This window comes from Solanum lycopersicum, chromosome 9 (genome assembly GCF_036512215.1).
Source record: "Solanum lycopersicum chromosome 9, SLM_r2.1".
NCBI classification, from domain to species: domain Eukaryota; kingdom Viridiplantae; phylum Streptophyta; class Magnoliopsida; order Solanales; family Solanaceae; genus Solanum; species Solanum lycopersicum.
The window spans coordinates 3,559,987-3,586,154 of NC_090808.1; the positions used below are offsets into that span (position 1 = coordinate 3,559,987).

The 26,168-nt window shown below is 34.0% G+C and overlaps 4 protein-coding genes across 15 annotated transcripts; all 4 read left to right on the top strand.

Moving 5' to 3' along the window:
• The first annotated feature begins 286 nt into the window (after positions 1-286).
• LOC101258401 (uncharacterized) lies at positions 287-7,294 on the top strand. Of its 4 annotated transcripts, none has more exons than XM_069289641.1 (11): positions 287-438; positions 3,550-3,644; positions 4,491-4,548; positions 4,850-5,044; positions 5,247-5,323; positions 5,616-5,698; positions 5,801-5,852; positions 6,229-6,297; positions 6,405-6,491; positions 6,575-6,639; positions 7,071-7,294. In XM_069289641.1, the coding sequence occupies exons 2-11, from the start codon at positions 3,618-3,620 to the stop codon at positions 7,186-7,188; spliced, it is 831 nt and encodes a 276-aa protein (XP_069145742.1). In that variant the 5' UTR covers positions 287-438; positions 3,550-3,617; the 3' UTR covers positions 7,189-7,294. The 4 variants fall into 4 exon arrangements, with proteins under 4 accessions (XP_069145742.1, XP_069145741.1, XP_004246528.1 ...); XM_069289640.1 differs by having other exon boundaries at positions 319-438; positions 5,801-5,969; XM_004246480.5 differs by lacking the exon at positions 287-438 and adding an exon at positions 2,731-3,100.
• Positions 7,295-7,757: 463 nt separating this feature from the next.
• On the top strand, positions 7,758-10,479 carry LOC101258095 (uncharacterized). 8 transcript variants are annotated; one of them, XM_004246479.5, is made up of 11 exons: positions 7,758-8,023; positions 8,128-8,222; positions 8,520-8,577; positions 8,674-8,868; positions 9,024-9,103; positions 9,214-9,296; positions 9,394-9,445; positions 9,514-9,582; positions 9,700-9,786; positions 9,866-9,930; positions 10,172-10,479. In XM_004246479.5, the coding sequence occupies exons 1-11, from the start codon at positions 7,894-7,896 to the stop codon at positions 10,266-10,268; spliced, it is 1,011 nt and encodes a 336-aa protein (XP_004246527.1). In that variant the 5' UTR covers positions 7,758-7,893; the 3' UTR covers positions 10,269-10,479. The 8 variants fall into 8 exon arrangements, 6 of the variants coding, with proteins under 6 accessions (XP_004246527.1, XP_010325910.1, XP_069145743.1 ...); XM_010327608.4 differs by having other exon boundaries at positions 8,770-8,868; XR_011211830.1 differs by having other exon boundaries at positions 7,770-8,023; positions 9,027-9,103; positions 9,866-10,058.
• Positions 10,480-11,591: 1,112 nt separating this feature from the next.
• On the top strand, positions 11,592-18,214 carry LOC101257205 (transcription initiation factor TFIID subunit 12). The gene is made up of 8 exons (XM_004246476.5): positions 11,592-12,382; positions 13,355-13,516; positions 13,637-14,140; positions 15,894-15,968; positions 17,244-17,322; positions 17,394-17,458; positions 17,555-17,590; positions 17,796-18,214. Exons 1-8 carry the CDS (start codon positions 11,732-11,734, stop codon positions 17,922-17,924), a joined length of 1,701 nt encoding a protein of 566 aa, XP_004246524.1. The 5' UTR covers positions 11,592-11,731; the 3' UTR covers positions 17,925-18,214.
• A 1,780-nt stretch (positions 18,215-19,994) lies between these two features.
• Positions 19,995-24,672, top strand: LOC101257500 (probable uridine nucleosidase 1). Of its 2 annotated transcripts, none has more exons than XM_026032931.2 (9): positions 19,995-20,423; positions 21,976-22,091; positions 22,224-22,283; positions 22,578-22,760; positions 22,845-22,973; positions 23,474-23,570; positions 23,674-23,781; positions 24,035-24,170; positions 24,365-24,672. In XM_026032931.2, the coding sequence occupies exons 1-9, from the start codon at positions 20,333-20,335 to the stop codon at positions 24,471-24,473; spliced, it is 1,029 nt and encodes a 342-aa protein (XP_025888716.1). In that variant the 5' UTR covers positions 19,995-20,332; the 3' UTR covers positions 24,474-24,672. The 2 variants fall into 2 exon arrangements, with proteins under 2 accessions (XP_025888716.1, XP_004246525.1); XM_004246477.5 differs by having other exon boundaries at positions 22,845-22,949.
• Positions 24,673-26,168: the final 1,496 nt, after the last annotated feature.

A 26,168-nucleotide genomic window follows, 5' to 3' on the forward strand; every position in this document is an offset into this window, starting at 1 on the left:
AAATATTGTAAGTTATGCTTAAGTTGTAAGTTTTGAGTCAATTTCAATCGACCATAAATTTTAGTATAGGATGATCTAGGTGGACCATAAGATATCATGAAAGGTCTTGGAATCCTCTTTTCAATTTCACCAAGTTTGCAACATTTTGAGTTCGTATGAGGAAGATATGCCCATTTGAAGTTAATCAAAAGGAAATCACCTAAAATTATGAGGGATATTTTAGTACTTTCCTTACCTAATTAGATTAAAACAAAATTAGTAATATTTTTGGGGTAAAATTTGATTTGGGTCAGTTTTTATCATCCCAAAATACGCTTATGATTTTAGAAGAAAGTTCAAGAAGAGAAAAGAGGAGGAAAAAAAAGGAAAGGTTCAGGGCTTTCATCAAGATTTTTTGCGGATCGAGGGTTGTTTCTCCAAGGGTTTGATCCCCGAGAGGTATGTGAGTTCTTACAGTGTTGGATTCGTTAACTCACATGTCAATCATGCCTTCACTCTTGAGGTTGAAGGATTTGAGTTCTTGATGAGTTTTCTTGAAATTCCATTCGTAATCTTGATTGTTGGGGTTTTGATGAATTCTTGAGATGAGTATCAGTAATTTGAAGTTTGTTTTGAGTAAATTATCGTGTACATATGTTGGGTATTCAAATCTAAGTGTGATTATAGGCGAGTTAGGATAAAAAAAGTGAGAAAAAATTCATCGGGATAATCTGGGCAAGGGCGAGAGTGGTGTCTTTCCATTGGGTCTGGAAAGATGATCTATAGTACAGGGCTGGAGCCTTTGGCACCAGGGTCGCCCCTCCCAACCCATTCTCTATCGCTTAGCCCGTCTACATTCTTTCAAAGGGTACCTGTTACTCTTTGATTCCAACTACTCCACATTGCTTCTAAACATCTAAAATTCATTCATAACATGAATCATCATCTTGAATTTATAATTTAAATTCAAGGTAAAGTTAAGAGTCAAGTCTTGAGAGTTTGTTTGAATCCTTTGAGAAGTCTTTTGCAAACATTAAGGCGAGAAAGTTAGTTTTATTTCATACTTTAAGAAAGATTCAGCAGTGCCTAAGAGTTATTTTATTTCGTACCTTAAGACGAGAAAGTTAGTTTTCAAGTGATGCATCTATCACTTAGTTCGAGTTAATGATTCTAGTGTTGAGACACAACATTTTCAGTCAGTTCCAGTTGTGTGAGTTACCAAAAGTCTTATTAGATGATCTTCTTGAAGTCACTCCTAAGAGAAATAGGCTTTGGTATAGATATTCTTCTCGATACTCTATCTGTATTCTGCCATATACAAAAGTATACCCCTAGACTATGATTGAAATTTCAGAGACACACCTTGAATTTATTTTTTTTGATAATTTTATACACCTTTATTCTTACGTGGATAATTGGATGTCACGTAAGCCAAAAATGTGCACAAAATTACAAAAAAATAATTTCAGAAGAATAATAAGATATTAATTTAATTAAAGTGTGTCTATGAAATTTCGATCATAGTCTAGAAAAATACTTGTTCATTTTCCCTAAATTTATCAATTATATAATAAATTAACTAGTACAATAATCTATCTCAAAACTATTTAATATTATCCTTCTCACCGAATAACTATTTAATATGAATATAAAATCTAGCCACACTTTATTATTTTAAAGTCCATATATAAAAATTCATGAAATATATTGTGTTAATTTGAAAAAGACTAGACAAGATTTTATTTTATTTTATCTTAACATCACTTCACTTAAAATTGTCGGTTGCTTCTGTCAAAAAGTGGGTAACGGCGGTTAGTGTAATTTCGGTGATTTTTTTTTTTTTTTAAGAAAATAATTTCACCATTCTTGGAAAAATTATATATAATAGCAAACTAATAACTTAAATTAAATGAAATAGCTAGAGTTTGATTTAATTGTGCTCCATAACAAACATTAGCTAAAATTTGTCAGCATCTCTCTCCCAAAAATCTCGCTTGCCACTCTCCATTCTCGCTCGCCTCTCTCGCTTTATACACAGAAGTGTATAATTCTGTTTCTGTTTTGTATAAAGCGAGAGAAAATTGTATATACACATGCAAAAATGTATATCTTCGTGTTATACACTTAATTATACAATTTACAAACATTTTACTTCAAATATTGCAGAGAAAAAGGCCAATGAATTATATTATTGTGAGTTATACAATTGCAGTGAAATACAATTTTCTCTAGCTTTATACAAAAGAAGTGTATATATTGTGTTTCTGTTTTTGTATAAAGAGAGAAAAACATATATCTTCTTGCTATACACTTATAATTATGCAAAATACATACATTTTAATTCGATTCAACTGTATGCAAAACAAATTATACAATTGCAGCGAAATAGGCCAGCGAATTATACAATTTAGGCCAGCGAATTATACAATTGTATATGTATAGCGAATTATACAGTTTTATGTTTGCTATGGAGCGCAATTATGCAAACTTTGCTATAGCATACAAATATGAATTTTTTGTTTGCTATATGTGAAAGTTGCCCTTAATTAAATATATTATTACTATTATAATACTCAAAACTCAAACTCAAAAATTAAAATACTTTCATTAAATATATTATTATTATTATAATACTCAAAACTCAAACTCGAAAGATAAAACAGAATAATGAAAGTCTAGTTAATACGAGTAACGAGAATGTGTTGTGACTGTACTTGTATTTATTAATAAAATAATAATATATATTACTCCACGAAGGACCACATTTTTTTTTTCTTCAAACAAAAATAAAATAAAATAATGAGGTCAGATTTGGGATCTGTAAATTTGACCAATAAAAGAAAATAAGCCATAAATACATAACACATCTTCTTCATTTTTCTCTATTTATAGAAGCTATAGAGGTTATAATAAATCTTTTTTTTTTTTTGTTTTTTGGGTAAAGATTTGATTTTTTTAAATTTTTTTTTTGCATTTTCTATGGATAATAATAATAATAATATAAGCTGGTGGAGGAATTATGAAGGGATATTAAAGACTTTTTATCCTGTTTTTTTGGGTCAAGTTGTGTCTTTTGTTATGGCACTTATGAGCTTCACTTCTTCTCTAGTGGCTAATCTTGGTAAGTTTGTTTTTCTTGATTTTTACTTTTTGGGGTTGAAGTTGGTGGTAGGGGTGGGGGTGGGGTGGGGTATGGGTATTTTTTTTTCCAATTATTATGATTTATTTAGTAAAGATAAATGGGGTTTTGTTAATTAATGAATCTTGATATTTTGTGTGTTTTAATTTGTTTATTTAGTTTTGACTCGAAAACGGATTTTAAGAAATGAAATGAAAGATTGAATCTTGTTAACTTAAACTAAGCTCAAGTTAAGTAGTATATATTTAAATGTTGTTTAATTTTGTGGTTTTAAATGACACGTGGAAAGTTTTTGAAATTAAAAAGACGTAAAAATCGTAAAGATATAATTTTTTTTTTTAAAAGAAAGTACGACGAACAAATTGAAACTGAGGGAGTTACTGATAAGCATTTTGTTGATTATTTGTGTTTTTTTTTTTGCATTTGTATAGGTGCAAATACTCCACTTTCTCTGTCATTCTTCTCTTACACAGCTTTAGCTTTGGTGTATGGAGGAATCATGATTTACAGAAGGCAGAAATTACAGGTATTTTGTTACTTCTTTCCGTATTAATTTGTTTGTCTGGTTTTGATTCGGTTCTTAATTTAACAAAGTAAGTACTAATACTTTTGAATTTCGTGATTTTAAACTAAATATACTTAGAATGTACCAAAATTTTCTTTGATCTTGTAGTTTTAAGCATGTCCCATGACAATTTAGAATAAAAGAATTGCTAAAAAATAAGAAGATAAAGGTTTTCTTTTCGAGACCGACTAAAAAGGAAAGTAAGACAAACACGTTGAAACTGACGGAATATTATTCAAGAGTCTATTTTGATATTGCTTAAGTAATAAACATAGCTAACAATAACTAATATGCCCTCAATCAAAGGTGGGGCTAAAATTTTTAGTTTATGAGTTCTGGACTATAGTTATTTTTGCTTAGTGCGTCTTCGTTACATTATTTGTACATTTAACACAAAAACAAGGTTCGAACAAAAGTTACTGGATTCTGCTGAACTTGTAAGTCGTAACCATCATTGTGGCTCCGCTCCTTCCCTCAATCCCAGACTAGCTGGTTTTTGACTTCTTTCGACCATATTTCGATTGTTAATACGATATATAAGGACCGCTACTACAAAGAGTATTACACCCTTGATCGTGAAATATCGATTGCTTGGTGAACCCTTTTTGATATATAGTTGGATCAGTTCATTCCACTACACAATAATATTGACATTGATGAAACAAATTTGTAAACAACTCATTAGAATGTGTTGCATTGTTATACTATAGTAGTGAAAATAATTCATGAGTTTCGCTTTATTATAAGTAAAGTTTGTTTTTAGTTTTACGTAATGGTTATCGATTGAATATTGTCTTGTGTTTGTAGGTTCCTTGGTATTGGTATGCACTTCTAGGCTTAGCTGATGTCCAAGGAAATTTTCTTGGTAAGATGCTTCTCGGCTAAATGGACATTCTCGACTTGTTCCATACGAACTCTTGAACGTGAAGTGTCATCTATTCGTGCAATAGATACCGTTAAGTTTCCTTTTGTTTTATGAAATTCGAGGTTTGGAACTTAGTTTGGAGAAAGTTTAGTTTAACTAGTCCTCTGTATTGTGGTTGAAAATATGTGGTAGTAAAAGTTTTTCCATAGTAATTTCATGTCATTGTATGATTGTTAGAACTTTAATGTAAGTCACAAATTATCCACGATATGAAATTTAAATTCAGTTGAATGTATTGCAGTAAATAAAGCATATCAGTACTCATCAATCACCAGTGTGACCATACTGGATTGCTGGACTATAGCATGGGTGATAATCTTGACGTGGCTATTTTTGGGCACACGATATTCTCCGTGGCAATTCTTTGGTGCAGCAGTCTGTTTAGGTGGTCTTGGACTTGTGCTTCTATCTGATGCTAAGGCGAGTGACGGAAGTGGTACTTGTCTGATTCCTAAAATGATTTATTTAGGTCGTAAATGAAAAATGTTTCTCATTTTTGATTTCCTTGAGTTCTCGGAAGGACTTGTATTATGAGAGGAGTAGAGAGGGTGGATGGCGGAGAGAAGCTGATTGCCACTCCTAAGCGAGAATCACCTAATTAAGGAAATTGCTCATGGTTCGATCGTTTTCAAATGCAGGTGGTTCCAAACCTATTCTTGGTGATACATTTGTCATCATCGGGACATTTTTCTTCTCAATGAGTAATGTTGGTGAGGTTAGTGTAATTCGTCTCGTCATATTTTCAAGACATACACGAACAAACATTCAAACTTGGTCTCAGATCGTTAGTAAGCACTTCAACTTTGAGAGTGCACATCTAGAGATTTCAGTTTGTCTCCACTGTGTCAGTTGAACACTTCGAAGTGCTTACTTGCCGGTTGAGGCCAAGTTTGAGTGTGTGTTTATATATTACGTTTATTTTCAAATGTCTCCTTTCTACCAGAGTGTTCCTCATGTTTCTATAGAGAAATTTATGGTACGTTTAACTATAATTCACGTTGGTGCAGGAGTTCTGTGTGAAAAAGAAAGATCGTATTGAAGTGGTTTCCATGATTGGTGTTTTCGGCTTGCTTGTTACTATAATTGAGATGTATCCTTTCTATCTTAAAACTGTTCATTTCACATGCATTATGTACAATCTCAACACAAAGAAATCGCAACGAGCATAATTAATGACTTAACTTTCTCTCAGACCAATCTTAGAAAGGAAGAGTTTGGAATCAGTCAAGTGGTCTGCTGAGCTTGTAAGTGACTTAAAGTCGTCTTCTTATATTTGCTCCACTAATATTATTTTTTGTTTTCTGAAAAATGATTTTCTTGGGCTGATGGTCTATCGGAAACAAGCTCCTTACCTCCACGAGGTAGGGATATGATCATCGTACTGCTCTTTAGTTTTTGTGTTACTTGCTAAACATTAAGTATTGTAGTAAAAATCTTCATTCCAAGTGCTGGATAGTCTAGAAACTTGAATAAATTTGAGAAGTTGGTCTATAAGTCTTCATCGCTAACCAGAGCTCGTAAATAGTTAAAAATATGAAATACTGGAAAAGATTCGGGTCATAACTTGTAAGTTAAGCAGTGAAAGAAATGCCTTAGTTCAACATGAAAATCTTTTTTCAGATATTAGCCTTCTGTGGCTATGCAGTGGCAAGCTTTATGTTCTACACCTTTGTTCCGTTTCTTCTCGAGGTAAACCACTCACTCTCCATCCACTGAATTTAGCATAGTGGATGTGTATTTGTTGTGGAATATTTGGTTAATCGTAGTAAAGTAAGGCACGAGTAATTCAAATGCAGATGAGTGGCTCAACGTTGTTCAATCTATCTCTTCTCACATCCGATGTGTGGGCAGTTGTCATCAGAACCTTTTTCTACAAGCAAAAGGTACTTTTTATCAACGAATTTTGATGGTTTCCGCCACACTTGCAACTCTCAGTGTGCTGATCACTCTTAATTGAAAATTGCAGGTTGAATGGTTATACTTTGCAGCTTTTGCACTTGTGGTTACTGGACTGATCATATACTCGAAAACGTATGTTCATGCTCTTTAAATTCGTTATCTTATCATTGATTATGAATCGTAAATGCATGGATGTGATGTTTTTTACTCCAAGTCCATGTTTTCCCAAGAAGAAATTAGAAAATCGCACCCAAGGGTGTCATCTAGCTGTCAATAAAATGAGTAATAACCTTAGAGACCTATTTCAAATCCCAACAGAGACAAAAGAAAACGTTATTTGACCTCTTCATATCCCATCAGCCAAAGCTTTGGCGGACACAATTACTTGTACTTATGTAGGTATTTGTGAAATAGTCGAGGTATGTGCAATTTAAGAGCAGTAACTGCTATAGCTAGTTGAAGGATGAAAAATTTACAGACACGCGTAATCAGATATTCTACTGTCTCTTGCAATAAAATTCATCATTGTTGTTGCTAATACGACTTGTTTTGTTCATCAACAGTGAGAAGGATTCTGTAAATGCACCAGCTACTAATATTGAAGAAGCAAATCAAAGATACCAACTTCTTAATGAAGAGGAAGAGCAAGCTGATCATAGACATCATGAAACTATTTCATAACTAGTTTTATAAATCAAGATTCATTGAGAATTACATGTAATTTACATATTATTGTTCTTCTGAAATTGTTCAACATCTATATAATTGGAGTTCAACTTTTTTCCCATCTCGTTGTTTCCATTTGTCTGTCTAGTCTTGACTTAACACGCAATTTAAGAAAGTAGAGCAGACTAGTCAAAATGTCCTTTAATCTTGTGGAAAGTTGAGATTAATGAGTTGTCATAAAAGGAAAAATACATTTGATCTGAAACGAACTAAAAAGAGAGTAGAACAAAAGAAATTGAAATGGAGGGAGTACTATTTATCGCTTGATCAACGTGTCTACTTGTTGTTTCATAACTCTACAACTAAGATGCAAATATAAGCAAATTAAGTGTTACAATTGTTGAGAATACGATTAAATAATAAAAGTGTGCTCTCTCTAACAGCTTAAACTTTTAGATGAAATGATGTTCGAAAATGAACTATGATTTTCACCAGAGAATAAGCAAAGCTTATGAGGGCCCTAACAAAATTTCTTTTACTGATTTTTCTATTAATATATTCTTGTCTGATCAGATTTGGGATCTGTGACAGTGACCATAAATACCACAAACAAATCACATTTTTTCCTTTTTATCTGTTTTCTGTATTATAGTTGAAGTTTCCATTAATAATTGCTATTTTCTGTCGCTTTTTCTTATAAAGTTTTGATTTTTTTTAGCCATGAGTAGCAGCAGCTGGTGGAGGAATCATGAAGGAATATTGACAACTTTTTACCCTTTGTTTTTAGGTCAAGTAGTGTCTTTTGTTAGAGCTCTCATTAGCTTTGCTTCTTCCCTAGTGGCAAATCTTGGTTAGTTTGGACTTTTTTTGGATTATGAGTGATTTATTTGTTAAAGAATCTTGATATATTAGAAGCATTTTGTTGATTATTTGTGTTTTTTTGCATTTGTTTAGGTGTAAATACTCCACTTTCTCTGTCATTCTTCACTTACACAGCTTTAGCTTTGGTGTATGGAGGAATCATGATATACAGAAGGCAGAAATTGCAGGTAATTTGCTACCATTTGGCCATAGATTTTCGAAGTTGTGTTAGCAAACAATGCCACTTTATTAAGTGAATTGACATTTTCACTAGTCAGAACAAGTTTGTGAACAAAAAATTGTTTGTTCTTGTGGTATAATTGTGGATTTTGTTGAATGCTGTTTTTCAGACTTTTCTCTATTTTCATATTGTAACAATGTACCGTTAGCAAAATGATTTCGGAGTATCAGTTTATTAAGTGTATTTGGTTTGATAGTTATACATGATGGTTATCAATTGAATGTTCGTTGTCTCGACTTTGCAGATTCGTTGGTATTGGTATGCTCTTATAGGCTTTGCTGATGTCCAGGGAAGTTTTCTTGGTAAGAGGCTTCTCCGATAAATGGATATTCTCTGCATCAGAGCTAGTCGTGCACTGAATGAACTCGTTTTCATTACTTCTGTTGAATTTATTGCAGTAAATAAAGCATTTCAGTACTCATCAATCACTAGTGTGACCATACTAGATTGCTGGACTATAGCTTGGGTGATGATTTTGACGTGGCTATTTTTAGGCACACGATATTCTCCGTGGCAATTCTTTGGTGCAGCAGTCTGTTTAGGTGGCCTTGGACTTGTGCTTGTATCAGATGCTAAGGCGAGTGATGGAAGTGGTACTTGTCTGTTTAATTCCTAAACGTTTATTTAGATCGTAAATGGTAAAATGTTTCTTATCATCTAATCTTTCTTTGAGTTCTCGAAAGGACGAGGAATGGAAAGGGTGGAAGGAAATTGTTTAGTTTGCTTATGCTTCGTTCATTTTCAATAGCAGGCGGTTCCAAACCTATTCTCGGTGATATATTTGTCATCATAGCGACATTTTTCTTCTCAATGAGTAATGTTGGTGAGGTTAGTATATTTTGTCTCTTCATATTTTCAACGCGTGATACATAAACAGACACAGTTCATACCTAGACACCTCAACTCGTCTCTACTGATAAATATTAGCTTTGGTGCAGGAGTTCTGTGTGAAAAAGAAAGATCACGTTGAAGTGGTTTCCATGATTGGTCTTTTCGGCTTGCTTGTTACTATAATCGAGATGTATACTCTCTACCTAAAAGTTGTTCTTTCACATTCATTTCTCATAGCCGCGGAACCTTGAAATGTAAAGTTACTCATTTTTTTAACTTTCTCTCAGACCGATCTTTGAAAGGAAGAGTCTGAAGTCAGTCAAGTGGTCTGCAGAGCTTGTAAGTGACTTAGATTCGTTGTCTTATTTACGCTCCTCTAATATCGGTGTTTATCTCTCATTTTTCAGATAGTAGCCTTCTGTGGCTATGCAGCAGCAAGCTTTATGTTCTACACCTTAGTTCCGTTTCTTCTCAAGGTAAAACGCTCACTCTTCATAGTTCCATCCACTGAATTAGCATAGTAGGGATCTGTATTTGTTGTCGGATATTTGGTTAATCGTAGTAAAAGTAAGACACGAGTAACTCAAATGCAGATGAGCGGCTCAACGTTGTTCAATCTATCTCTTCTCACATCTGATGTGTGGGCAGTTGCCATTAGAACCTTTTTCTACAAGCAAAAGGTATTCTTTTCCCTGTATTCAACGATCGCGACACTTGCAGCTCTCACTGTGCTGAGCATTCCTAATTGAAAAATTGCAGGTTGAATGGCTGTTTTTTTTAGCTTTTGGACTAGTGGTTACTGGGCTGATCATATACTCGAAAACGTGTGTTCGTGTTCGTTGAATTCCTTATCTTTATTGTATGAACTCTCTTTCTGTCATGTTAGACAAGAACGAGGTAAAATAACATATTGTCACCTAGCGGTCAATGAAGTGGACGATAACCTTAGGAGGTTGGAAAGCTTGCGAAACGCCTAGTTAATTCGTTTTTTCGCCAATCGAAACTGTCTTTTGCAATGAAAAGTAGTCATTGGATTGCTAATATTACTTGTTTGTTGATGAACAGTGAGAAGGATCATGTAAATGCATCAGCTACTATTGAAGAAGCAAACAATGAAGCTGATCAAAGGTACCAACTTGTCAATGAAGATGGAGAGACATGAAGGTAGTTGTATAATCGAGATTACGTTTCGCTTCACGAGAATCAATTTGATTGAATACTAAAACTTGCAATTTGGCTCTCGAGAAGTGTAACATGACAAGTAAAAAGTGAACAGAGAGGGAATATGTAATTATTAAATTGCAAACCAGTTATTATGTATCGAACCTTCTCTTTAAAATTCAAAGTGGATATCCCTGCGCGAATCTCAGCAATTACTTGTTCTGATTCTACGTATTGATCGTTTTGAACTAAAAGCAAACTTTTGGGTGGAATATTCACATTATGTAGAATATCTTCACTCTCAATAGTTACATACAAGTCTATAGAACATAGAAAGGCGGGATGCCCATGACGTGTACGTGTCGAATGAACCAAGTCCTCATTGAATTTTATTTTTCCATTAGATGGGGCTCGCACATGTTCTGCAGTACCCCCCGTGAATACTCCTCCGGTATGAAAAGTTCGTAATGTTAATTGAATACCCGGTTATCCAATCGATTGACCTGCAATAATACCTACAGCTTCCCCTTTGATGTTCTGACCTACACAAGACTCAACTTGTTAGATATTACTGAGGTTCCGTGAGTAGCATGTTGTATCTATGATCTCTATCATTTTCGAATATGTAATCCCTCCGTTGCATTTTATTTGGAGCGATTGATTGAGCATATAGTTTAAGAAATAAACTAAGACTAATTTTAGCATATACTAGTAAAATATAAGCAAATTAAGTTCCAAAATTATCACTACCAAGATTCTGGCGTAATGAATATGATCTCTCCCTCTTTCATCAAAACATAACGAGATCAAGATTTGTATATGAAAGACAATTTGGTAGAGAGTGTTTTCTCTCTAATGGGTCTTACACGAAGTTAATCCGAATTAGTGAAATCTCAACATGAATACTAAGACGTGATGAAATTATTCTTTTAAACGAACAATGATTAAAGTTCTCATTATCTTTTTCAATTTTTTGGATATTATGGTTTATGACTAATTGTGTTATGAAGTTATTATTGTAGTCAAATTGCAATTACTTCAATTTTTATTATAAAATAACAACTTCCAATTAATATATTTCTTTTTCCTTCATTATTTATCGTGAATTGATTATATTTTTTTCACATCATATTATAAAGAAAAAATGTTCAATATTTGTTATTTAATAATTAAAGCTAACACAAAATAGCAAGTATATAAAGTAGCAATAGATAAGATAATCGAGATACTCACAGATACTTGTATTAGTCCAAGTTTCGATAGCTAAAGTTACTCGAAATTTGTGTTGATTTGATTAAAAATCCAAAATAAGAGCTAATCGACAGATACTATATTTTTTATTTTTATATGGAAACAAATAAATAAAGCAAAATTATTATATTTATTACCTATATATAAAATCATTTGGCTCAAAAACACCTTAAACACCTTTAAATTAATCATTGAAAATATTTATCAATTGCAATGGAGCAGAGTCAACCACCGCCAACAACGCCGGTGCCGGCGCCGGCGACACCCATTTCGCAGCCAGCTGAACCAATTCCGGCAACATCTCCAGCTCTGCCACCTCCTTCCTCTGCCCCAATAAGTCAACTTCCTTCTACAACAACCACTACATCAGTAGCATCACAACCACTAAACCTAAACCCTACCACCACCACCACCACCTCAGCTACTAAAACCACTACTACTACCACTACCAGTTCAGGTACTAAAACCATCACCACTACCACCACTACCATCAGCCCTGGCGGTACCATCACTGCCGCTGCCGTGCAGCAGCAAAACCCTTCAGCAGCCACTTCACAACAAAATGCTCAAATAAGACAACCCTTTGGCCGGCCATGGCAACAGCCTTCACCTTTTCAACACTTTTCGTTACCTCCTCCACCTCCACCACCACCACCTCACTCGTCGTCATCATCTTCTTCGGTTTCGTCTTCTTCAGTTTCTATGCAAAATCAAAACCCTAGAGGTGGTATGGCTATGGGAGTACCTGCTCATCACCCTAGTAGCTCTTTCTCTTCATTGACGACGCCTTCTTATGGACAGCAATTTGGTGGTTTAGGTCGCAATTTGCCTGATTCTACGCCACCCACCTCAACTACCTCACAGGTACTAAATTTTTTGCCTTTTCGCCCATCCTTTTTGTATATGTATGCAATTGCAGTTATCTGTGCCAATTCTTGCCTACTATTTTGTTTTGGTTTCTGAACAGCTAAAATATTTTGCAAATGCAGCCTAATTTATAAACTAATAATCTGCTAAAGGTAACCTCTTAAGGTCATTCATTATTAAAAGGGAGAAATTTAAAGCAGTGAAACAAGTTTAGAGGAGCTCCTGGGGTAGTGGTAGATAAAGTGGATATAAAGATTCCGGTGCTTGTTGAATAGTTGAGTTGTGTCTTAAATAGTTTTAGAAAAAAGTTATGAGTACCATGCTACGGCTATAATGCAAACAATTTGATTTAATTACAATAATAGTTCCACATTATTGGGTATAGAGAATCAAAATTGAAACTTTTAACATGTGTAGGGCGTAAGGATGGATGTAGCCAACTAGATCAAGGCAATGGATTGTGATTTTACCATGCAAGGTTCAATTCCATTGTTCATCTACTTTTGTTTCAGGACACTCTATAAAGTACCACATTCAGTAGCGGGTAAAGCTTAACATAACTGTGTTGGGGATAATTGACAACTTATTATATTTGGTCAGATACTCGTAGTGATTGGTTTCATCTAATGATTTTCGTGCTGGACATGCCAAAACTTCAAAAGGCAGATAAAAAATGACCTGAGGGAGTACTTTATAGTATGAAAGACACAAAATGATTCAGGTTGCTTGATTTAGTATTTGGAATCCGATCTTATGTAGGAACTAGGAAAGAGGAATGTATTTCATGAACTGTAAGGCGTTTTGGATCTTGGTCACTCCGGTTTATGTGGTTAGGTCTGTTTATGTTCAAATATGAATATGGTTCTTTGAGTAAGGAATTTGCGTACTTCGAATTTTGTGTGAATTCACACCTCTGGGTCCTTGATTTACATTGTACATTGGATATTAACTGATTCTTGTTATCTGTAGGTGAGGCAGCCTATACAAGGAATGCATGGGATGGGAATGATGGGATCACTTGGTTCAACTTCACCAATGCGCCCCGCAGGGATTTCTCCTCAGCAACTGAGACCTGTCTCCTCTGCAATCAGACCTCAGACGAGCATCGGTAGTCAGTCTGCTGCTACACAGGTTAGTAATTCCTTATGATAGATATCAGTTCTTTTTACTTCCTTTTACTATTTGGTTGTTTAGGTTCAGGTAACTGTAAAATATTGAGGTTATTTGGTTCTTCTTCATTTACCCATGCAGAATTTTCAAGGACATAGCATGTTGAGAGTTCAGTCAGTCGGATTTCCGCCATCCCAATCACATACTACTACCTCTCAAAGTCCAAAGACACAGACTCAGCCATGGTTATCTTCAGGAGCACCGGGGAAGCCCCCTTTGCCGACACCATCATTGAGACCTCAAATTAATCCTCAGTCTTTGCATCAAAGGTCCCATATTCTTGCAGCGCATCAGCATACTGTTACTACTTCATCCTCTGCCCAACAGTCACAGCCTTCAACCTCAAGTCAGTCCCAAGATCATTTGGGGCAACAGATGCCTCCATCCAGGATTCAACAATCATTATCTAATCAAGCACTTGGCCGGGGTCAGGGTTTAGGAATCCAGAGACCTTCATCACATGCATTGATGCAACCCACTGCAGTCCAGCCAGGGCTACCTAGTAAGGCTGCTACCACTTTAGAGATGGGAGATCCTTGTACTAGGATTCTAAGCAAGAGAAGCATCCAAGAGATTGTGACCCAGGTTAGTGTAGACATGTTAAACTCATCGTCTCCCAGTTTTGAGAATATTTCATTATCTATCTGATTTAGAGAGTCCTTTTTCTTGAAATTATTTCTATATGTACCAATTCTTTTAATAAGTATTCGTGTATAGATTGATGGAATTTAAAGGAGAACATATGTTCAGGCTTTACCTGTTTCCACTATGTATATCGTAGCTGGATCACTTCACAACGTTAATTTCCTTCATGCTACTTCTTACCTGTCAAAGGAGGAAACTTTCCACCATAAATTACGAATTTGCATTTTGCTTGTTTGATCCTCTTATCAGTGATTGGGACTTGGGATGAGGCGCAGTTGTTGGTTGTTTTCTTATGAGTACTAATCTTGAAGTTCCACCAGATAGGTGTTTTTGAAACTTCGGTTGAAGTAAGATTATTATACTCCATGTCCGTTGATAGGATGAGATACTTTTGCTTGCATTGTGCTGAGAATGCACCTATACTAGATTCAGTAACTGAAATTATTACTATTAACTTGATGATGTTGCTGATAAAAATATGATGCACAAATACAGTTGCTTTTTATTTATCGCATCTTTCAGTTTGAAAGAGAGTCTTATTAAAGAATTTATGTAGTCTTTGCATTTTAGTTAGATATATGATGGCTGCCTAATGGCAAGATTGTACATATTATGTCTCCTAAGTAGTGATGTTGCTTGTAAAGCTTTATCCTGTTAGGTTGCAAACTGAGATTGGTAAGATGAAGGAACCCAGTAATAGGTAGCTTTCCAAGTCTTTCTACCTCTAATTCTTGAAGAAGCAAGTAGCAAACTTAGGAACATGTTTCAGCTTGATAGGGGATTACAAGGCAGGGAATTGGACCCCCACTACCAGGTGAAAGTCTAGGTAGCCAAACCAACTGGACTACCATGATTTGGCATGATAAGGACTTCAAGCTTAGCAGTATGCATTACGACTGCTAGTCTGCTACTCAGGAAGTTAATCTCAGTTATGCTGGCTCATCTGTAAATTGGTAGGGAAAATGAGTAGTCACCATTTACCTGAGTGTAAGGAAGCACTACAGCTGTGGACTTTCTGGTGTGCAGTCCATTGTAGCTTTTGACTATAGTGCAGGAAGATTTCACTAGAAACTGTGGTTTAACTTTATGAGGATGTGCTTTTGATTTGAATAAGCCAAATGAGTGCAATGAATGGTGTGTGGATTAATCACACGTACTAAATAATGGTGTTCACTCTGTAATATACTGTCAGGCTATTGCTTTGACAGCAAATACTAGCTATGATTTATCTGCTTGCAAACTGTTACTAGCATATTCTATTTGGAAAATATGACCTAGCATATTCTGATTGCAAACTGTCATGAACTAGCTGTTCAATTAGCAAACAGAATATGCATAGGTCTGACTGGAAGATTCAGCTCTAGCCAGTAAATGTATGCAAACAAGATGCGGAAGGATAAATATTATTGAAAGATTTTGCTGCTTGTAAGCTTGCAGGATCCATTGATAATGAATCCATACATCCCGTTGTGTAATAGTGATATACTTCATCATAGTTGGAAGCTGGCGAAATTTTTTTGTAGTTATAAATTATATGATGGTGTCTGTGCCAGCTTGAATCCGATGGGCAGACCACAAGTATAAGTGCTAGGTCAACATGCCTATCAATCAATTGCCTTTATGATTTTGGTATCAGGTGCCTATTTTTTTGCCTTTATGATTCAATTGCTTGACCTGCATCTCCCATTGACAGATTGATCCATCAGAGAAATTGGATGCTGAAGTTGAAGACATCCTCGTTGATATAGCAGAGGAATTTGTGGAATCTGTAAGTTCATATTCTAGTTGTTTCACACTGAAATATTCCTTTTAATCTGAAATCTCACCTGACAATCTGATGGGTATATTGTATGATTATTCTCTGAAGTACTCTAGTGGGGCTGAAGTTCTGGCCATGCTTTAATAGGATAAAGCTAGCTATTTCATTTTCATTGACAATGCCATTACTTTTTAGTTGTGCAATTCCATTCAGCTTAATGTGGTAAGCTCAGGGGTATTTATCCAAAAAACAAAAAAGAGAATATGGTGAGCTCAGGGGTACGCGGTATCATTTATTACTTACTTCCTGTTAAGTACAAGAATGGTTGAAATTGCCACCTGATCTAGGTCTCTGTTTGTACTGAACTATGAATTTCTTTGTAGATGAACACAATGAATTCTAGGAAGCAAGGAAAAAGATTTTCCCTTAGATCCGACTATTCTGCATCATATTTTCTTTTTTGTGTTATGTAGGCGATAAGCGCATGTTCTTAGTTTTTAAGGAAAATTTCAGATATGCTCCCTTTGTCATTCAAGTTCTTGTTTTATTTATGAGATAGACTCTTGCTATGCAGATCAATGTCTTTTATCTCTTTCAATTGGATATTTGGCTTCTCTTGAAATGGAATTTTATGTATATGCCAAGCGATTTGGGAGTTCATTTCTTGTAGCTATATTATGTGTGATTCTACAAACCTAAAGGGGGGCTTGGAAAATTGTTGCAGATTCTCTCTTCAAATCAGCCGTTCCTTCTCAGTTTCTGTCATACAATTAATGCGTGAATCTTTTCTGGAGGATTCATATGACAGATAATTGATATCAACATCCAGTACTTTATGGTTATTCCAAAATGTTGTGGCAGGAATTAAAAATTGGGAGATGGGTTGAGGGAAAGAAAATTAACGGGAGAGGCAGTATTAGTTACTTAACAGAGTGAATGCAGCTAATGGGTGTAAAACAATCTTTGGGAAGGTAACATCAGCTCTAGTAGGATTTGTGAATTAAGACTCACACATTAATTGAACTTGTAGTTCTGGTAACATGCGGAGAACCCGGATCTCTTTTTAAGTCGGGGTGGCCTAGGGTAGGAGGAAATGGAAGGCTGATCATTCGTCACACTGCATGTAGAGTTCTAAATTATTTTTTTTTTCCATATTTGTTGGGTGGTTTAAGTTGATGTCATAGTCCCTTTAGACCTGTATTATCTCCCGCCAAATGATGATACTATGTTAACAGCGCGTTCCTCATTTTTGTACTGGTCCATAACTACTTCCTGCTTGACCAGATTACCACATTTGGCTGTTCATTGGCCAAGCATCGGAAATCCAATACATTGGAAGCAAAGGACATCCTTCTGCATCTTGGTAAGTTACTTTCTATTCCTGACTGGTCCAACGATATGCAGTACCTAACCTTTAAAGTGTATTTAATACAGAAAGGAATTGGAATATGACTCTCCCAGGTTTTGGTGGGGATGAGATCAGAGCCTACAAGAAGCCAGTGAGTTCAATACCACATAATCAGACTTCTTTGTAATGCAATCTTTATTTTCCAATCTTTTCTTGTTATCTGATTATTTCTTTTCTGGTTTCTCAGTTAACCAGTGACATCCACAAAGAGAGAATTGCAGCGGTAAGTTAAATTTCTTACTTTGTCCTATTGCTTGTGATTGGTTTCGTCTTGACGTATTTATTTCAAAATGAGAAAGATAATGTGACATTAACAGAGACGGATCCAAGATTTGAAGTTTATGAGTTTATAACTGTGTTTTGAACTTACATCTGACGGTGATATACATCGGTCATTATTAGCTGATCAGTCGTTGTACGTTTGACAGATAAAGAAATCGACTCTCGTAGCCGAGATGACAAATGCAAAGGGCCCAACACAGACTGGTGGGAATATGAAAAGCCATTTAGCAAAAAATGCAGCTAATATTATGGGTTCCCCTAATGCCAAGACATGAAAGCTTGTGCATTAAAACAAAAGGCAGGAAGATTTGATCTAAAGAATTAAATTTCTTTTAACTTCCTTCAATTAAATTTCTTAAATTAGAATTAGTATTGAGAAAAGAAAAAAAAATGAAATTGTATTATTTTGTTGTGTTCAAATGGAGAAAATTGTATTATTTTCTAGATTTTCATGTCTTATGGTGATATTTCTCACATGTAAATATTTCTTTTTTAACAGATTATTGACCCATCCATTTGTTCGATTTTTGCTAAATATATATATATATATATCGCTCATGTAATATGACTAAGTTGTCGATAAAATTTCTTATTATTTGAATATCAAACACTTGATTATTCAAATTTTGTTAGGTGTTGAAAAGTCACTTGCATCAATTCATGTGCATGTGAAATTATTGAATGGATTATTATAGGTATTTTTCCATGTAATTTCCAGGTCAAGTACATGTGCTATAACGTGCAATAATTTGTGTCCAACAATTTTTTAATAGCAAAATAACCAAAAATATTCTCTTTAATTATGCTTATTGTTAAGTAAAACCTAATATTGTGAATGAAAAATCTTTACTTTGTACACTTTTTTTCGTATCAGATAAAGTAAAGCTTGATTTTTTATCTTCAACTTTATTTTATTTAGACGTAACGCGAAAAGTTTTTTCTCTCTATCCTTTCTCGTTCTTGTTTCAAGGAGGTAATTTAAGAATATCCTTTTAGTTTGTACCGAAATACTATAAATTATATTTATTTTAATATTTATTCCTTGAGTTGGATAAACCTACAATTTCTTAGTTTAAAAAAAGAAGTAAATTATTGTCTTTTAGGGTTTGATTGATGTAACATGTTTGAGCTATGGAAATTATTTTTTTTAATAGAAATATAGGATAAGGTTATGACTTATGTATAGTAGATCTTAACTCTTGTTCATAGTGAAAGCTTAGTGCATCAGACTGTCTTTTATTAATATAATGTGATGTAAATTACTATCAAATAATCACTTATTTACAAAATTTGTATGGAGAAATAGTTTTGTTTCGCTTCTCTCAGTCGTATCCATCCTTTATCAGTTTTTTCGTAATTAAGTTATGTAGAAATTAGATGATTTTATCGATCAAATTACCTAGCGATGAACTCCTAAATTCACATAACATGCAAAGATCTTAATTGGGTCCAATATTGTGCTTATGCATCAATATACTGATCAAATAAAAATCGAATAAAATCAAAATCAAATCCAATTTTGTATACTAAATTAAATCTAGAGCTAAAATAATTTAGTCTATAATTGTCATAACATTAATGGTCACTGTGAGGAAAAGAAAATCATAAAAAGGAATGAAATTTCACACCATATAGTTTGGTCTTTATCTTCTTAAGTGACTTAATGAAAGAGAATATGGTATGGTAAAAAAATTTAAGAATTTCATAATTGTTATGTAAAATAATTAAATACTTATAAATATTTTATGATGAACTTTTGTTATTATTGTACATTAAATTGAATTTTGAGATCAACATGAAGTCTTAAGTTTGAGCCTTAAAATAAAATTATCTTTAATTTTGAGGTTTTGAAAGTTGGGAGAAAAATCCAAAAATAATGTGAATCAAATTAGGGGTACCATTCCCAATTTATTCAATTGTCATTGTATATAATTGACTTGAGATCGTTGCAGTAATTTATAAACTTCAAATTTTGAATTTATCTTGGCGTATAATGTCAACATAATATATTGAATTTGATGAATGAAAATAAAAAGATTTTTAATTTTTCAAAATTAGATATCAAGTGAAAAAAAGAATACAACGAGGATCAAGTTAGTATAAATATTGTCTTTAATTTTCAAAATATCATATGGCGAGTGAAAAAAGCCAAAGAGAACACAATGTTAATCATCAAATTAAGATATTATTTTATTCAATTATAATTATATATTAACTTAAAATTTTTCAAAAATCTACAAATTTCAAATTATATATCGAATTTTATCCATAACATTTATATAAAATCTTACGAAAATAAATAAATATTAAATATCGAGTGAAAACTTCCCGGGGAATCAAATTAGGACCCACATATTCTTATCTACTTTTCTTTCCAAACTCATATAAATTCACCTATGACACAACTCTAAAAAACAAGAAAAGGAAAAAAAAAAGAAAAAGGAGCTGAGTTTTTTTTTAAAGAAAATTCAGCTCATAATCAGAGTTGGCTCTTACAAATTCTTATCCTTTTTTTCACTAATTAATAAATCCCAAAATTTTTAAATTTTTTTTTCCCTTGTTATATGATTTGATTTTTGTTATCCTATTACACTTTTAATTGTCTTGATAGGTCCCAAGATTCCCCTTTTTTCTTTTCTCTTCAAAAAAGTTTCCCTTTTGAATTCTTGATAACTTTTCAAGAATGTCGATTTGTGATGGTGATTTGGTGGATTCCAACAATTCTTTTGCTAAGCAACGTGAAAAGATTATTATTGATACTGATCCTGGTATTGGTAAGAAAATTCTTCTTACCCTAAGAATAAATTTGTTTAAAGTTGGCAACTTTAGTAAATTTCTGCAATTTTTTTCTGTGAATTTGAGCTAATTGTTTAGTTAATGGTAATGGGGTTTTGATTTTTGTTGGAGAAATAGAGAGTCCCTTTTGTTTAAAGTTGAGGTTTTTAGCTTTTTGTTCTGTTTCTTGATTTTGGGTGTTGTTTGTTTTTTTATGAATGAGTTTAATGTTGAGAGTTTTAGTGATTGGCTGAATTGTTATTTGATGGGGTCTGGAGAGGATAACTTGGGAAGTAGAGAATTGTTTCCGATAGACCTCACAAGTGGGGTACGGTATCCCTACTTTAGGAGGTAAGAGAGTTGTTTCCAATAGACCCTATAAGTGCGGTCTAGAGAGGGTAGGGTGAACGCAAACCTTATCCCTACTTTGGGAGCTAGAAGTTGTTTCCAATAGACCTCACAAGTGGGGTCTAGAGAGGGTAGGACGAACGCAGACCTTACCCTACTTTGGGAGGTGGAGAGGTTGTCTGATAGACCCCACTGGAGGGTAGGGTTAACGCAGACCTTACCCCTACTTTGGAGGTAGAGAGGTTGTTTTAGATAGTTTCTTGGCGAATTGTTGATGTGATGGTAATTTGGTCTTGATTATGTCAGACAAATAGATGACCCGTTTGTTTAAAGTTGGGAACTTTAGCTAATTTTAAAGTTGTGATGGTGCTGTTTGTTTTTCATGAATGAGTTTAATATCGAGACGTTTGTTAAAAAAATTATTTGATGGTAATTGTGTTTCAATTTTCTTAGATAAAATTTTGGTTAAATGTTCTACCCTTTGTTTTAAGTTGGGAACTTTAGCAAATTTCAGTATTCTTTTTTTCAGTGTCTTGAATTTGGGTGTTCTTTTTTGAGTTTCTTAGACAACTAGATGACATTTTGGGAAATTTTAGTATTGTTTTGGGAGCTCTTATGTGAATGTGGTATCGTTTCGGGGATTCAGTTTTTGTGTACTTGAAGATTCTTCTTTTTTGTTGTTAAAAGTGCAAAGTGCAAAGTGAAGGGCAGAATCTATATATAAAAGGGGTCCAAGTTACTTTATTGGGTCCATTTGATAAACAATAATCAGATAGAATATATTCTCATTCTTTTGGAACTTGTGAATTTTGGGATTGTTTCAGTTTGTTTTTAAAAGAATCTTGGAGATAAAGTAGCTTTTCATCATCCTAAATTAGCTGTACTTTTTAATATATGAAAGTATGAAACTAACATTCTGTATGATGTTTTCTAATTTTGAGACTTCTTTTAGTCAATGAATGTTTTGTTACTTCATAAAGAAATCGGGAGATATTACTAACACCTAGGCACCTAAGAAATCATATTATCGTTTCTGATAAATTTCACAAGGTAGCTTCTATAGTTCTCTTGATTCTTCGGTAATAACTGTGGTAGAATTTTAGTTTGCAAACTTTGTTTTTGTAGTACTCGCTCTTAACTAACAATCTGTAACATCACTCTGGACTTGTAACTTAGAAATCATTTTGTTTTCGGTGATAACAGATGACAGTATGACAATACTAATGGCATTTCAGACACCAGAAGTTGAGATCATAGGCTTGACTACAATCTTTGGCAACGTTACCACAAAAGATGCTACACGAAATGCTTTACTTTTGGTGTGTTTTTTATTTTATTTGTATTTATGTAAATTTCTCTCCTTTCATCATATTTACAATTTCCATCTACTACATATTTGTGGATCAAGTTCTTGATCAATTACTTCTTTAACTTAATTTGCAAAATGATAGTGTGAAGCTGCAGGATATCCGGATGTTCCCGTGGCAGAGGGTAGCCCTGAACCTCTAAAGGTAATTTTGTTTTTAGTTTTACCGTATATCCCTTCTGACAGCAACAATTTATTCTCTTTGCAATCTCACATGCTATTCTAAAGATACAAGTGATTGCAGCATCACTTGAAGATACCTAACATGAAGCTAATTTTTTTTAAAAATTTCTACTGTGTTGATATATATTAGAATAGATTAAAGTGTAAAAACGATAATTGCTTTTACACGATTGTTTTTGTTTAGTTTATTCTTAGTTTCCTTTCTCCCTTGTAGCTTTACAACACATTGTCACCTAACTCTTGTTTCTTGCTATAGGGAGGGGAACCACGTGTTGCAGACTTTGTTCATGGCTCAGATGGATTAGGCAACTTATTCTTACCTTCTCCAAACTCAAAGAAAATCGACAAGTCTGCATCTGAATTCTTGGTGGAAAAAGTTTCTGAATATCCTGGTGAAGTGTCGATACTTGCACTGGGACCATTGACAAACTTGGCGTTGGTATGTTATATCTCAAAACTTCCACAACTTTCAAGGTTCTGATTTCACCTTGTTTACAAAATTTCATCGTTATCTGTTGATTAGGCTGTCAAGAGGGACTCAACCTTTGCAAGCAAGGTGAAGAGAGTGGTTGTTCTCGGTGGTTCCTTCTTTGCTTTAGGAAATGTTAATCCTGCCGCAGAAGCAAATGTAGGTGATTTCTCTCCCGACGGGGTATATAAATACTATAATATTCACAATGCTTTTTACAGTTCCTTTTTCAAACCTGTTGATATGCTTTTTTGAGCCAATGGTCTATCGGGCACAACCTTTGGGTAAAGTCTGCGTGCACACCTCCTTTCCTAGACCTCATCTGTGAGATTACATTTGGCATGCTGTTGTTGTAATGTCTTATAATGTGGAAGCATGTTTTTTGTAGTTGTTTGGTCCTGTAATTCTGTGCTTAGACGTCTTTCTTTAATATTTACCATGTACTATGTAAAAATGTATAGCAGACAACAAATTCTCCTTGTATTTGAGTGTAATATGGGTCCTTTTTTGCATTATGTTAGCAGAAATACTACGAATTCTTGTGTATTATACATCATTTCATATCTTTGTCGACGTCTACAAGCTCAACATTTTTTGCATGTTCATGTTCATTAGGCAAAGCTGAAGAAGTGGTCTTTGTTGTATTACTGTTCACTCATTTGCTTAGTTTTCTGACGAAACAGATATATGGGGACCCTGAGGCTGCTGATGTTGTGTTTACATCGGGGGCAAATATTGATGTTGTCGGCATCAACATTACTACTCAAGTCAAATTGAAAGGTGAATTTCACCGCTTAAATATGTCGAATGCTTCTATTTTTTGCTCCTTTAATTGTATAATTTTGTTCACCTCTTAAATAAGAGTATGCTTCACTGCTTTTAGATGCTGATCTTGAAGAACTAAAGCAATCCAAAGGAAAATACGCTAAATTTGTGTGCGATATGTGCAAATTTTACCGTGATTGGCACGTGAAATCAGACGGTGTCTATGGTAACTTCAGCGTTCTTATATTGTTTTTGGATGACCGACAATGCTTTTCAAACCACTTTCTTGCATTTATCTCGTGATCATCTCTTATCAATTGGCGCTCAGACTCTTCAAAAATGTTGCCACACTTGTGTCGGATCCTCCATAAATGCACCACTTTTAGAGGATACAACATGCACCTGACGACATTTTTGAAGAGTCTAAGTAACATAGGTTAGGCACTACCACTGATAATAATACGCCATCCTCTTTGCAGGTATTTTCCTACATGATCCTGTTAGCTTTGCTGCACTAGTTTGGCCTGAACTTTTCACCTTCAAGAAGGGCGTCGTGAGGGTTGAGACACAAGGCATCTGCGTTGGACACACCTTAATGGACCAAGGGCTAAAGAAGTAAGTATTTTCTATGTTACTCCGAGTACTCCTAAAATTGTTGCCATACCATGTCAGATCCTCCAAAAATGCACTACTCACGGAGATTCGTCTGTTAACATTTTTGAAGAGTCTGAGCAACACAAAGTATTTGAACTTTTCTTTTGCCTATAGCTCTGCACTTTGTAGTAGAACTAATATATCGTTGTAACTAGGTGGAATACGAGCAATCCTTGGACAGATTATTCCCCGGTTTCAGTTGCGTGGACAGTTGATGTGGACGAAGTTCTGGATTATATAAAGAAAACGTTAATGAAACCGTGATTACCATTGGATTTATCGGTCTCTTCCATGTGTGAATCTGCTCGGGAGATCGAGGAACGTCGTGTTTTCTAACATCTATTACAGCAATTGTTCTTAATCTTCATTTTTCCTCCATTCCTTGCAACTAAATAAACCTCAGTTCTGAGAATTATGTAAAGGGCTTATAAAATAGGGTATTATAAAGTTATACTTCCTTCCATTTTTTTTTCTTTATTTTTTGTTTCGGATCGATATTTTCACTCCTTTGCTATTGACCTCATGTTTAACCAGAGGTTTCTAGTTCGAGCTTTAGAAACAACGAAATTCTTGGTATATACTATATTTCCACTCCGTTGCTATTGATGTCATGTTTAACCAGAGGTTTCTAGTTCGAGCTTTAGAAACAACGAAATTCTTGGTATATATTATATTTCCACTGCATTGCTATTGATGTCATGTTTAATCAGAGGTTTGTAGTTCGAGCTTTAAAAAAAACGAAGTTCTTGGTATATACTATGTGAATTTTACTTGATTTTCCTTTACTCTTTATGGGAAAGAAGAAAATGAATTTTAGGATAATCTTTTCATAATTAGTAAAATGTTTTAAGAGTACTCACAAATAAAATTTTGGTTCAGTATCAAATGCAAATATAATTTGGAATCTCTATAACAATTTTACTATTATAGAAAAAGTTTGTTAGAATTGATTTTTCATATATTATTTATAATAATAGTAATCTATTTAGACAATAAAAAGATATCCAGATAAATAATGTCGATAATAAAACGTTTTTGTATAGTTGGAAATATAATATACAAAAAAGAAAAACTCATTTGATTTATTAAAGTTACCTTTTTATTATTATTTTTTCTCCTATGTTCACGTTACGTGCAAACTTTAATTTTCTTTTCCATTTAATAAGCAAAGTTTTAGTATGGAGATGAATATTACTCAACCAATTTTCTTAATGATTATAACTTCCAAGCAACTCTAAAATTAAATTATTTGTGTTTATCGAAAAATAAAATAAAATCTCATTATATATAGTGTGCGCTCATAGGGCGGGCCAACAAGGACGGGACACAAAAAAGGCCGATTCAAGCTTCAGAAAAAGAGATATTGTGTATGATAATTACGCGAGTCTTGGGCCAAGGTGGAAAATGTGTGCTTTATTTGTGCTTGATTTTGAAATATATCGTATCAGAGACAACACTTCTTCAGTATAATCGTGGAGCAAATTTCAATGAGAACGCTCGAAAGATGCACTTAGCTTGAAAACTTAATCGAATTATCCTCTTTTTGAACGGGAGAATAAAGTGAATAACCCAAATTTATAACTTCAAACATTGTATGCACCTTTTGGACTCGATGAGGCCATCGTTAAGAGAATAAATTGTGAGTCGTGTTAGATCAAAGCAGACAATACGTATTATGATTTGAATACACGTAGGTTTTAAGATCTCCAATATTTCAACTTCATTTTGGACAACTTTAATATCTCATTTGGGCCTGAAGTACTTGGGCCAAGTAATTATATTCCAGCCCATATTGGCCCAATCATTGCTGACAACTAACAATACATTAATTTGATTTGATATATCATAAATATAATTTAATTTGTCGTAACAAATTTATTTATCATTTATTATATCTTATCAATTCACCTCGTTCTCGATAATTACTTTATAAGTAATCTGATCGGGTAAAATGTGTTA

What these genes read in the sequence shown, in the direction of transcription:
- LOC101258401 (XM_026032926.2), top strand. Translation starts at nt 2,959, where the DNA reads ATGGATAATAATAATAATAATATAAGCTGGTGGAGGAATTATGAAGGG. An exon ending in ACAGAAGGCAGAAATTACAG is followed by an intron (nt 3,645 to 4,490) that starts GTATTTTGTTAC and finishes TTGTGTTTGTAG; the next exon opens with GTTCCTTGGTATTGGTATGC. An exon ending in CAATGAGTAATGTTGGTGAG is followed by an intron (nt 5,324 to 5,615) that starts GTTAGTGTAATT and finishes ACGTTGGTGCAG; the next exon opens with GAGTTCTGTGTGAAAAAGAA.
- LOC101258095 (XM_004246479.5), top strand. Translation starts at nt 7,894, where the DNA reads ATGAGTAGCAGCAGCTGGTGGAGGAATCATGAAGGAATATTGACAACT. An exon ending in ACAGAAGGCAGAAATTGCAG is followed by an intron (nt 8,223 to 8,519) that starts GTAATTTGCTAC and finishes TCGACTTTGCAG; the next exon opens with ATTCGTTGGTATTGGTATGC. An exon ending in TAGTTCCGTTTCTTCTCAAG is followed by an intron (nt 9,583 to 9,699) that starts GTAAAACGCTCA and finishes ACTCAAATGCAG; the next exon opens with ATGAGCGGCTCAACGTTGTT.
- LOC101257205 (XM_004246476.5), top strand. Translation starts at nt 11,732, where the DNA reads ATGGAGCAGAGTCAACCACCGCCAACAACGCCGGTGCCGGCGCCGGCG. An exon ending in CAGAGGAATTTGTGGAATCT is followed by an intron (nt 15,969 to 17,243) that starts GTAAGTTCATAT and finishes CTGCTTGACCAG; the next exon opens with ATTACCACATTTGGCTGTTC. An exon ending in TCAGAGCCTACAAGAAGCCA is followed by an intron (nt 17,459 to 17,554) that starts GTGAGTTCAATA and finishes CTGGTTTCTCAG; the next exon opens with TTAACCAGTGACATCCACAA.
- LOC101257500 (XM_026032931.2), top strand. Translation starts at nt 20,333, where the DNA reads ATGTCGATTTGTGATGGTGATTTGGTGGATTCCAACAATTCTTTTGCT. An exon ending in CATTGACAAACTTGGCGTTG is followed by an intron (nt 22,761 to 22,844) that starts GTATGTTATATC and finishes TCTGTTGATTAG; the next exon opens with GCTGTCAAGAGGGACTCAAC. An exon ending in GAAATCAGACGGTGTCTATG is followed by an intron (nt 23,782 to 24,034) that starts GTAACTTCAGCG and finishes TCCTCTTTGCAG; the next exon opens with GTATTTTCCTACATGATCCT.